Source organism: Excalfactoria chinensis, chromosome 10 (assembly GCF_039878825.1).
Source record: "Excalfactoria chinensis isolate bCotChi1 chromosome 10, bCotChi1.hap2, whole genome shotgun sequence".
NCBI lineage: Eukaryota > Metazoa > Chordata > Aves > Galliformes > Phasianidae > Excalfactoria > Excalfactoria chinensis.
The window spans coordinates 15,436,895-15,449,730 of NC_092834.1; the positions used below are offsets into that span (position 1 = coordinate 15,436,895).

General features: G+C 39.2%; 1 protein-coding gene across 1 annotated transcript in view; it reads left to right on the forward strand.

Moving 5' to 3' along the window:
* TLN2 (talin 2) overlaps window positions 1–12,836 on the forward strand; it is a 130,775-nt gene that overhangs the window by 100,483 nt on the left and 17,456 nt on the right. Inside the window, exons 45-50 of the mRNA XM_072345181.1 lie at window positions 1,310–1,456; window positions 2,852–3,018; window positions 5,100–5,283; window positions 6,650–6,775; window positions 8,046–8,162; window positions 11,058–11,243. Coding sequence (XP_072201282.1) covers window positions 1,310–1,456; window positions 2,852–3,018; window positions 5,100–5,283; window positions 6,650–6,775; window positions 8,046–8,162; window positions 11,058–11,243 — 927 coding nt within the window. The remainder of the gene's footprint in view (window positions 1–1,309; window positions 1,457–2,851; window positions 3,019–5,099; window positions 5,284–6,649; window positions 6,776–8,045; window positions 8,163–11,057; window positions 11,244–12,836) is intronic.

The window sequence follows — 12,836 nt, forward strand, 5'->3', positions numbered from 1 at the left end:
AACTTGCAAACAAAGAGGGCTCTTCATCTCATAGGATCCAATGAATTATGTGTGTGTTGTGGGTTTTGGTTTTGTTTGTTTTTTTTTTTTTTCCTGTATGAGATTTCAAGTCCAACTTCCTGTTCTGAAAGTGGACAAACAGTAGGAACACAGTTGTCTTTGTCTGCCAGGGTATCTTTTATACCATAGAATCAGAATACCATGTGGGAGAAGGGGCTTCTCTACATGGCATTGTGCTCCTTGTGCTTATGGTTTGCCTCCATGGCATGGCCAGCTATAGTGGGTGCTGCATATTCTGTGAGAAAAAAATAAATCCACTGTGTTCTCTTCTTTTCACTGAATCCATCTGATTATGGAGCATAGAGAAACTTGGCCAAGGTCTGGTAAGAGGGTATCACCGTCACCAGGTGTATCAGGTTATCTAGATAAAAGACCTACTTAGAAATTGACTTTATAATTTTACCACTGATGGACCACTTCAGTGCTCCACTCTCAGTAGCTAAACAGAAAGCAATAGCTTGCCTTTGTCTTCGTATTGATGAACATTGGCACGTGTTACTTTCTTTCAGCCTGAAGTAGAAATAATTTCTTTTGTGATACTGATGACTGTGAGCTCTGCTTACTTATTAATCTGAATACAAAATTACATGCCTCAGTACACACAGCTACTAAAACAAGCGTGCATTTCCAAACAGGGATATTCCATACATCGTGCCGTAAGATTATTAATGAATTGGAAGGAGTGAGGGCAGGATTTTCCGGTTTTCGGTATTGCATGTGTGCAGTCAGTTTTAGAGTGTTGAGAATCTGTACTTGACTCAAAAAATGAAGTCATGTATTCTTCAACCTGGTTTCAGCAGTGTAGAGCAGGCATTTACTTTCTACTCATCATAAGTACCTTAAAGACATCTCATGCTGACAGTAACTTTTTTGCTTTGAGGTTCTGGGAAATTAACTTATTCAAATGCATGCAACCTTTTTGGTCAAGTTGTGTGTGCTTGAATTAAGTATTCTTGACTTGAATAAATGTGTTATGCTAACCGTGTTAGGCTTACAGATGTGTTCTTGTCCCTTGGACTGGTTCACTAGCACTCCAGTTTCATAAGTAGGCCTTTTCCAGGGTTCTACTACAGGAACAGACAACATAAAGTTTATCAGTCTCTGCAGAAATACACTGATGTGCAGAATGTTCATAATAAAGAATCACCAGAGTGACTACATTTCTATTTGTGTTGACATGATGTACTAGTATGACATTTACTTACTTTGCTCTTGCTTCCTTCTATCCTGTACCTTCTTTATCATCTAGATAGGGTTCCAGATCAAGACTCGGGTGCAAGAACTTGGTCACGGCTGTATCTTTCTCGTGCAAAAAGCTGGAGCTCTTCAGATTTGCCCTACAGATAGTTACACCAAAAGGGAACTGATAGAATGTGCTCGTGCTGTGACTGAAAAGGTAGGACATCCTCTGTATTAACCTGAACTTCCCCCAAGGAGTCAGTCAGTCAAGTTGTATAGGCATTGGTTATTTTGTATACGGAACTTCCCATTATATTAGAATAGTGGCTGAATTAAAGTAAGTTCTTACTTTGTTTCTTTTCTTTCAAATATTCACTATACTGCATGCACTAAATTAGTCCTAATCCTCTATTAAAACTTCATCTTTATACTAGAGGGAGTCTAGTCCTAAGACAGGAGATGGCACTTGTCTTATGAGACACTTCCCCTGGAAACACATGAGTCCAAGTGGATGGCCACAGATAACATGATGAGGCTGTTTGAAGACGCTTTCTTTCTGTATCAGCATCCTTTCTGCTCCCTGGACCATTCTAATGGGCTTAGAATAGCATCTTCAGCCTGTCTTGGTTTTCTTGGTCTTTGGACGTGTGTGCTATGTAGCTTGCTTTTGGGGGAAATTAAAATGGAGAATTAAATATCAGCTTCATGTAGATTTCGTGAATCATTACTTGTATAGCCTGTGCTTGTATGCTCTCAGCTGTACAAATTCTCCACTGTGCTGTACCCCAGCAGTATCAGGGATTCTAAATTTGGGCAAAGGCAGATTTTCTTGTAAGAGAAGTTATAGCTGTAAACAACATTATTAGTGAATCATAGGAACCTGTTCAGGGGAAAGGTTTGAATCTGGACAGAACCTCAGGAATGACTGTACTATTCGAGGTTAGTATAAATATCCCTGGATGAGGATTCCAAATATAAATAGGAGAAAGTATTAGAGAATCTGTCCCATTCTTTAGCAGGGTTTGCTGTGATAGGACAAGGGAAATAGTTTCGAACTAAAAGAGGGGAGATCTAGATTGGATATTAGGAAGAAGTTTTTTATGATAAGGGCAGTGAAGCACTGAAACAGGCTGCCCAGAGAAGTGGTGGATGCCCTGTCCCTGGAGACATTCAAGATCGGACTGGACCAGGCACTAAGTAACCTGATCTAGCTGCAGATGGTCACATTAACAAGCAGCACCAGAGATGATAGAAAACTGATTCTGACCCTAAGTTTAATGTGAGCAGTCTGCCTGTTGACAGTACAAAGCTTTGCAAGATAACTTGAATTCTTGTTTATTGTAGCAGGGACACCTTCACTTTCTTACAGCTAGTAAGGAAGAAGATGCATGTTGTAGAATTGATTGCCAAATGTCATTCTTTACACTCAAAGTAAATGTTGGTAAGGCCTTCGTGATCTCATTTATTGTACTAAGTGCTCAATCAAACCTGTCTTTGTATGAATGACAAAGGCCAGTAATGGGCTTCTAGTATTAAAGAGCTGGCTTGATTCAGTATCAGATAATGAGGCATTTTTTTCAATGATCACCTTATTCCTTTATGTTGTTTCCAGGTCTCCTTAGTTTTATCTGCCCTTCAAGCAGGAAACAAAGGCACACAAGCTTGTATTACTGCAGCCAGTGCTGTGTCTGGGATAATTGCAGATCTAGACACAACTATCATGTTTGCTACTGCTGGAACCCTTAATGCTGAAAACAACGAATCATTTGCAGACCACAGGTCAGTGTAACTGAAAACCAGGAGTGCATGCAGAGGGAAAGAATGGAACTGGCAGAAGCAAGAGGCACATGGAGATAAATATTTACTTTTCTAGATTGCCAGGAATGCAGCCAAATGAAGCAGAGGAATGTGAATAGAAATGGGAAAATTAGGATATGTGTAGAGGACAGCAAACTTCATTAATTCTGTGAGGAAAGAATTTCAAACAGATGGAGCACGTCTACTAAGAACAATTCCAACAGACAACCACACTTGTAGCTCTCTTTTGGCCTTTTTGTTTTTAATTAAGCTGCATCGATGTATAAACCAGCATTCACTGTCATTCCAGTAGGGTGAATCAGTGGTCCATGGAACTGGAATCTTCTCTATATGTTTTTCCAACAGCTGCTTCTGACTGCTAGTTTGTCTTGCTAACTGCTTTATATGGTTAATGTTTGTAAGCAGCAGTGATGCATAGGGCGCAGCTATGCCACGTGTTTTCTCCTCTGGGGGAGATAAGTCAGCTTTTCCTTCTAGTAGCATCTGGCATATAATAATCTTGCAGCATTTTTCAGCATATTAAGAGACTTATGTCATCTGACTGACTTCCTTTGCAGTAAAACTCTAGGGTTCCACAGCCACAATTTATTAACTGAATAATTGCATAGCAACCCAGCTGACCAGCACAGCAGTTGCATAGTCAGCATTTATTCCCTGCCTTGCTACACAAGTTGCTCAAGAAAGAGGCAGTGGTGAGCAAGTTGCTGCTGTTCTACAGAGTGACAGTCAGGGCTCAGTTTCTTTTAAGTTCAGAAGACTAATGCTTGCTTTGTTGGTTTGTGGGTAGTTGCTGAAGACTGGCCTCAATTTCCTCTTGAAGAATATTTATGAATTAAAATGGTCTGTGAGCACGTTTATTTTAAAACATAGCATTTATTCACCTATATTAAAACAGAAAATACAGTGTTTTTGAACAGCATTTAAAGCTTTTTCTTTTGGTGCAGTTTTGGTTTATGTAGAATAAATCAGGCATTCTTGTTCCAGAATGTTTTCATATTGTATAGAGAATGCTACCCTTTTTCCTCTAAGCAGGTTCTCTATTTAGAAAGGAGACAGATGAGCAAATTCTGAGACTCAAAGTTTTTCATGCTAAAGAGCATGATTTAGCTCTCATTTAGACTGAAGAATAATAGTGTTCTTAAATACTGCTCTTAAATTCCTTTGAGCATAAATTGCACATTTGAGTTCTAAGTGTTCCGCTCCATCTTCCTGGAATGTTTCTATTTATTTGTTTTAAGTAGGAGAAGGATGGCAATGGCTGATTTCTCAGTTTAGATAACTGAAAGTGAGTGAAGACTAAAATGGTTGTCTTAGACCAATCTTTTAGTTCCCTAATGTGTGTTCCTTAAGGTGGCAGTACTGGAATTTAATACTTAGCTGAAGCATACCCTACAACAACAGTCTGTCCCTCTGCTACACTGGGTGACATTGAAAATACTTGTCACTGGCTTGTTGTGCAGTTAATCTTCAGACTGACGTTTTACCTGAGTGCAATTAGAGCTCTTGTTTAACTTGTCTTATAGATGAAGCACATTCTCCAAAGGATTTCTGCTTTTCTCCAGACATGCTTTGGGTTTCTGTGGTGGTGGCAGCAAATGGGAGTGCTAACTTGGACACGTTCCTCTTTTTGCCGTTCTAGCTATTGCCTTCCTCCGTCCTTCATTATTTTCATTTCTTTATTATATGCTGTTTAAGGTGGGGGTTTGACAGTTGTTAGTTTCTTTGCAGCCTGGACAGATTTTCTTCCAGAGTTAAACTGGAATGTTCTATCCAGCTGCTAACCCTGTTTCACTTCTTATCGAGACAGAACAACTTCACTGACTTGCATCCTGCCCAAAATATAATGCTACCATTTTAAGTCTTGTCATTTTTTAATTTTTAATCGCTATCTGGCTTGTGATACATTGTCATGAGTGGGCACTGGCACAATGACTTACATCACCTCTTCCACGTAGCTGTTAGTGAGCATAATATTGAGAAACGTGTTTTTTTTCCTTTTCCACTTTTCCATTCCCTTATCTGCTTCCTCCTTTTTGCTGCAGGGAAAATATCCTGAAGACAGCCAAAGCCTTAGTCGAAGATACAAAATTGTTGGTTTCTGGTGCTGCTTCAAGTCAGGACAAACTGGCTCAAGCGGCTCAGTCATCAGCTAACACCATCACCCAGCTTGCTGAGGTGGTAAAATTGGGAGCAGCTAGCTTGGGGTCAGATGATCCTGAAACACAGGTGAGATGTTCTTAAGGGCTTTCTGATACTCTTAAAGAAACCTGAGGAATTTACAGGAGTTGGAAAAAGAGGCTAGAGAAGGTTTTTGTTTGGTAAGACCTCGTGAGATTAGTACTTTAAATCAGAACTGAAGGGTTCATCTCTTTGGGGACTTTACTGGATCAGTCATCGTACATGTTTTAGAATACAGTACAAGGAACATGGAGCAGAAATAGACAAGCTACTGTATAACATTGTTTGCTTTTATTTCATTGATGTCTTCCTGCTCAAATGCTTTTCACTCAGTTGTATTAAGTTGTGATGGGAATCCGGACTTATCAATCTAAAACAAAATGAGGTATGCTTCACTTCAAGGCTCTTTATTGATCTGACAGCTGGGGTGGGCAATGTATGTTTCTTGCATGGGCTAACAAGCTCTCAGCATTCTGTAGCTGTGTCTGTGTTGTTTTTAATTTAATGCAGTAATTTAAGCCTTCAGTGTGGCTTATCTCAAATAAGGCTCTGAAAGGGTTGTGTGTTCAGTCTTGACCTTTATGATGGAGGAAACTTCCAGGATTCACCTGTCTAGAAAACCTGCTGAAATTGCTTGTTTTTAACAGAAGAATTTCCTTAAACTAACACTTACAGACATAGGAGTTTTATCTCACATTGTTTTTCTGTGTAAAAGCTGAGGATACAGTATTCAGAATAAACTGCTATTACTTACAAGTAGGTATTTTTTGGAGCAGTTTCATATTACCAGCTGGAAATTGTCGTAAATGGAGCATTCGTAATAACTGTAGCACACAATGCCATTACAGCATTTTTCTATAGAGGCAAAGCTGACTTTACCTGACATGGCAGTCTCAGTCATCTTACCGTGCTAGTTGCCATACAGCGTGGTTGACTGGGAAACAACAAATCACATTGACATGCCTTATGCCACAGGTTCTCTATATTTCCATGGCTGTAAAGCATCTGAGCTACCAAAAGCTAATAAGCTTTTCAGGAGTATCAAGGACTTTATTTGTATAGAAATTACAGTGAACAAAATCAGGCAGAAATGAAGCTGTGTTCTTATTCTATGTACTGCTATGAAAATGCAGGTATTGAGAGGTGTTTGTTCCACTTTTTTTCCCCTGAGCTTTTTTACTTTTCTTTCATGTGTTATTTTTTCTTAAAATGAACAACTGCTCTGAAATCTAGAAAAATACTTAGAACATCTGATTTTCTGTTGGCGAAAAGGACAAATTTGTAGGCGTTATTGAAATAGTACCCTAAAATAATAGGCAAGGTTGTTGTGGTATCTATGTATTGTCTGGGAGTTCTTCATCATGCTTTCATCCATTTCTTGGCTGAGCCTTACGTCTGCATCTCACTCCTTTAGGTTGTCCTGATCAATGCTATCAAGGATGTTGCAAAAGCCCTTTCTGACCTCATTGGTGCTACAAAAGGAGCTGCAAGCAAGCCAGCAGATGACCCATCCATGTACCAGCTGAAGGGGGCTGCCAAGGTATGAAAGCTTGTTCCTACTTTTTATTTGCAAGTATCAGGTCCAGTCACACTTCCTAGACAGCTTAACTTGGGATTTCAGCAATTTCTGGTTCGTTGAGGTGTTTCAGTAGCATCCTGGGATGTATATGAAAGTAAGAAGATACTACTGAGTTGCCACAAAGTCCTGTCAGTCTTTCTGGGCTGTCAGATGACTGTTATGTTTTTGATGGAAGAACTGTAATCTTTCTAAACAGAAACTTAGATTTTTTGCAATCCCAAAAGGGGCAGTTCTCGTACCATTACAGACTACAATTCATCCAATAAAAACTGTTACCAGTCCTGGAATCTGACTGATGACATGTTGAAGATGTGAGTATGTTACCCTCTTTATTTAGGCCTTACAGGTCTGAGGGGTAGGGAGCACAACACCAAAAACCTTATGGTGAGACATTATGTTTATGAGGACGAATGATCCCTCTCTCCTAGATGTTTCCAGGAAGCATGGAATACATTTAAAAGCTCAAAAAGTGCTCAGATTCCATGATATCTGATATTTTTGTACTATGTTTTCATTGTACCTGAGATATATTTTGGCATTTGCCTCAGAAAGATCTTAAAACTGTCATACAAAATATTTCCAGATGTGGAAACTGAGGCGATATTACTTTTGCTTCTGTATTATGGTAGTGTTCTGGGAGCTTTTTGCTTTGCTACACAGCCTTCAGTCTCCCGTCTTTTCTTTACCTGTGAGATCTGTGCCTCTGTTCCTTTCAGAGATGATGAATGAGAGCAGTGTACTATAGAGGCACAACTTGAAAATGACCCATCCAGTCAAGAAAAGTGGTTTCTTAGCTCTTCCTGCTCTGAAGAACTCTGCATTTTAAATTCCAGTTGTCAAGAAGCTGGCCTTTCTGTTCTGTCTTAATTCCCAAGATTTCAAAGGTGTTAGTTAATACCATTTGTATGTCAGAGTACTGGGGTTTAGGAAAGGCAATGACTACTAGATTATTCTCTGTATTATGACTATTAAGTTTCTCATCAGAGCAACAAATGCAGTATCATTCTGCAATAAGACATGCTATGTTTCTGCAACTTATAGGGAGCTCTCATAAGCTGAACAACAGGAGAGTTGATATTTATTCCCATAATAAGTAAAGTTCATGATGTTTTCTAGGACCTTTTAGAAGTAATAAGACAACTACATTAATTTGTCTTGATTCATACCATGCCATATCTGTAAGACTGGAGGAATAAATTGTGCATCTTTTCTTTACCTCTATGTTTTTCAGGTGATGGTAACAAATGTCACATCACTTTTGAAGACTGTTAAAGCAGTAGAAGATGAGGCAACTCGAGGGACAAGAGCTCTTGAGGCCACAATTGAGTACATCAAACAGGAACTCACGGTAAAGAATTTAATTCCATTTAAACCATGCATAGCAGCTTTTGAAAATAAACTCTTAACATCACCCCGTGCATGGGGTGTCTTCAAACCCTGCAGAGAACTGGATGCAGTTTGATTACCTCCATCCATTGTGTGTCATCTCTGAAAGTGCAATTATGTGCTTCTTCAGCCTGTCTGCTCTGAGATGTTATTGGTCTCCACTGTGAGATTTGAGATGCTACTGTCACGTAAAAATGTGGAAGCAACTTTGTTGTTTAGACACTAAGCTTTCACTGCAGGCTTTATTTTCTAAGTTAAATGTTGTTCACTTTTTATTGATCTTGGCTTTCATAATGTCTCTTTACCATCAAAGCCTGCAGTTTAGTATTATTTCAGTCTCTCCTTTATTAAGAAATGATATTATTAGTGATAAACAGCCTGGTATTTCATATCTCATGAGAAGGAATTGACAGTACCTTCAAAATGAGGCATTAGATCATGACAGTTTCCTTACTCTTTAAGATTTGATCGTTTAACCAATAGCTGCATCTTTTAATTACTCTGCCACTGGTACACTGATATAAGTTGATATAAATTAATACTTGTTTCTTTGTGAAGAAGGCTCTTCTTCATTCCCTCTTTCCTTGATTAAAATCCATTTAAAAATATCCATGAACATATCTATTTGTAAAAAAATATCTATAGACAATGTCTTCATTGGGAAATACTTCATTGTATGGTGTGTGCATTAACAGTATTTACAGTGTAACTGCACCTGGCGTAGAATTGTCTTCTCAGGGGCTCTCTGGAAAGTATCTGTTCTTCATGGTGAGCACAGTGCTCTTTTAAGCAAGAAAGTAGTCTTTACTGGGGAAAAGGGAAAAGGAAAACAGAAAGAAACTAAAAATTTTTGTAAACATGTTGGGAATTCAGTTATTTTCAGCAGGTGGTAAAAGCTCCTGGTTTAGTATCTGATCTGAAATGCACAATTGCAATAATTAACCAGCAGTCCTGCCTAACCAGAGAGGTTCCCTCTGACTGCTGGTTAGTGAATGTGTCTGCAATCTACACAAGGGGCAAGAAGGGTAACTCGGGATTACAGAAATGCCAGTCTGATACTAGGGCATTTTATGGGGCAAGTCATCTTGAATGTCATCTTATGGCATAAAGGACACAATTCAGTGATCAGATGCAGCCAGCATGGGTTTATGAAAAGCAGGTTGTTGTATCAGAAATGGTGTGACCAGCTGGACTAGAGAAGTAATTGACCCTCTGTACTTGGCACTTATGAGACCACACCTCAAACACTGTGTTTGGTTTTAAGTCTCTCACTACAAGGATATTGAGTTGCCCAGGAATGTGCAGAGAATAACAAAGCTGGTGAAGGGACTAGAAATAAGGCTTATGAGAAGTAACTGAGGGAATGCAGGTTGTTTAGTCTGGAGAAAAGGAGACTGAGAGGAGGTGTTATTGCTCCCTACAGCTACCTGAGAGAAAGTTGCAGCAGGGAGAAGCGTGTTGGTATGTTTTTTCAGGTGATGTGTGATAGGATGCAAGAAAATAGCCTGAAGTAGCGTGATTGAGATTTAGATTGGATAGTGGGAAGAATTTCTTCACAGAGAATAGTCTAGCACTGGAGTGGGCTGACCACGTAAGAGTTGGAGTTTGCTCCCTTGGAGAGATGCGTAGATGCAGCAGTAAGGGCCCTGGTTTAGTAATGGGACTCAGTAGGTCAGCTTGATGGCTGAATTTGGTCTTGAGGAGCTTTTCTAACTGAGGTGATTCTGTGATTTGTAGCATGTGCCACTGTCATGTATCCTCATGAAAATCTGGATGACTAAAAGCAGAACATCATTCCTTCGCATAAATTCTGAAACACGCTCAGGTCTATATTTGAAACATTATCATGTGTGTTTTGTCCATCTAGTTGGTATCTCTTTGAAATATTCTTCTTCCTCCTTTTCCTTTTGTCAGCACTGCTAAGGAATGGGCCTGTGGTAGTGCTGTTGTCATCTCTTTTGTGGGGAGAAAAGCGGAGTGCTGGGAGGGTGTAGAGAGGAAAGAAGAATGGCACATATGTGCTTAGGCAAGTGTTTCAAACTTGATCTAGAACTCCAGGGACTGAATCTGAACAACACTGAGTGATGTCGTCCACATATTTGACTAGACTGTGTTCTAACATTGCTTCCATTTCTGGAGAAAGGAAGTGAAAAGTTGATTGACCAGGAGCATGGGATAGACTAAGCTAAGTGGCTGTCAAGACATTTGGGTTCTGTTATTACTAGCATGCTTAAGATTAAGAGGTAGTCCTAAAGCATTGTTTGCAATGCACGTAGCAGAGAAAACATCTCCTGCACAATCTGAATTGCTGCTGCAGAGTAAAAGAATGGCAGGCAAATGGAGTAAAACTTGGAATTGTGAGATATGAGCTCGAAGTAAGGTTACCCATCTTTTATTACCTATATTGTGAAACTGGTAATGTATTATTCCATTTGTAGGTGTTGTGTGTTGTCGTAATTTAAACTATTTTCATACAAGTCCTTATGAAAATTGGATTTTTATGATTCTAATGGAGACTAATTGTACAGTAAACGAAAATAAAATTTTTTATCTTTCCTCCACCTCCATTTTTTTAAAGAGATATTTGAATATTTTAGCCATGTCCTTTGGCTGTCCTGCACTGTGCTGATTTTGGCAGCAAGGGCTCAGTTGTTGTTTCTGTGTTGTCTGTAGGTAAGCAGGCTTATCAGGACCAGGCTCACAATGAATGAGAATGATATTGAAGTACTCTGAATATGTTTCTAATTCCCTGCTAATAGAAGTCTGCATCCAGTTGCTGTCTCTTTTTCAAGGTTTGAGTTGTTATGATTTGCCTTGATGGGTGGGTATCAAGCTTTCCTCCTGCTTTCGCTTAAAGGTGTTTCAGTCAAATGAGGTTCCAGAAAAGACATCATCACCTGAAGAATCGATCCGGATGACGAAAGGAATCACCATGGCAACAGCCAAAGCTGTGGCAGCTGGGAACTCATGCAGACAGGAGGATGTGATCGCTACAGCAAATCTGAGCCGCAAAGCAGTAGCTGACATGCTAACAGCTTGTAAGGTAAAGAATTGCTTCCATGTCTAAGGCTGATATATATATATTTTTTTTCCCTCTATTTTATTTTTCTCCCCCTCTGTACATCTCTTTAATTTACAGATTCGGTCCAGTTTTCTTTTTGTTAGTGTTTTACTTTCTAGATGGAGAAGTTGATAGTTGTAGTAACTGTAAGGTGATGCGGTAACATCTCTATCAGAGGATTTTTCTGTGCTAAGAAAAACACAAACAATAATGATCACTGTTTTATTTTTATGAAGACAAGGTTGCAAATGACTGGAATTTTCATTGTTTTCAGTCTTTTATTTAAGTGGAAGTCAAGCAGTGAATACAAATGGTAGCATATAAGAATAATGCTGTGGTCAGAAGTATGATTCCCATACTTCTAGGAATCCACGGGTGGAAGGAGCCATTCGGGTCTCTTTACTCCTAACTAAACACCTTTACTCTCTCTCTTTCTCCTTTACTCTCTTTACTCCTTTACTCTCTAACTAAACCTATTGGTTTGCTCCATTTCTTCCATGCTTTACAAAAAGGCGTTTTGCATTTGCACTGAAAATACTGATACCCTGTTTTCTAAACTTACTTGAACTAAACAACTTTCAGAAGCAAATCTGCAGAACGTGGATGAGGAGAGGCCGTGTATATATTGTCTAAATGATGTCATAGCCATTTATCTTTTCTATGATCATGAAAAGGATCTAAACATAAATTTATAATATTGGTATTATGGAGACCTTACGAAGCATCTCATTCCTTTTTGCCTACAGAAACAAAAGTGTCTTTGTAAATTGTTTGTTTACTTTGCCTTTACATGGATGGAAGCTGGTAGGGAAATGATAGTGCTCTGAAGTGTGGGAATTTTATTTGTACAAACTGTTGAATGTGATCTTATCTAATCTCATTTTGCTAGAGAGTTCTTAGTGTCTGACAGTTCTGGAGTGCATTTCAAGCTTCAGATTTTGATTTTGCCCTTATGACTTGCAAACCTCAGAAGCTTTAACAAAACTCTGATTTCACAATATTAGCACAGCGGTGCTAATTGCATGAGAACTATTCCATATTATGTGTTAGGCACAATGCAGTTAATTGAAACTGCTGGGAGAATGCACGGCAGGAGAATAAAACACAATAGTAAAAAACTGAAACTTAAGGGAATTTCCACCTATGTGTCACTAGGGGAGTAATTAGTCACTGGGACAAGAGCCTGATTTCCATCTTAATTTCCATCTATGGAGGTTTTCAAGACCCAGTTGGACAAGATCTAAGCTGGTCTGAATTTAATAAAGAACCTGCAGAAGGAGGTTGGGCTAAAGGTATTCTCAGAATTCCTTCCAACAGCCCTGAGTTTTTGATTCTGTGATTGTTTTGGTACATTGTATTCCACATGAACTGATGGTCTCAGGGTGGTTGAATGAGAGGCAGTGCTGCCTCAATGTTTTGAAAGCATAGAGAAAAGGAGGGTTGGTAGCAGAGAGAAGCCTTGGCATAAGGAAGTATGTTTCCTAGATCTTTGGAAACATTTTTCCATTTAAGATGCCTTGGCATTCTTGGCGTGCAGGTCTGGGAAAGTAACAATTTCTCTTACAAGTCCTGCCT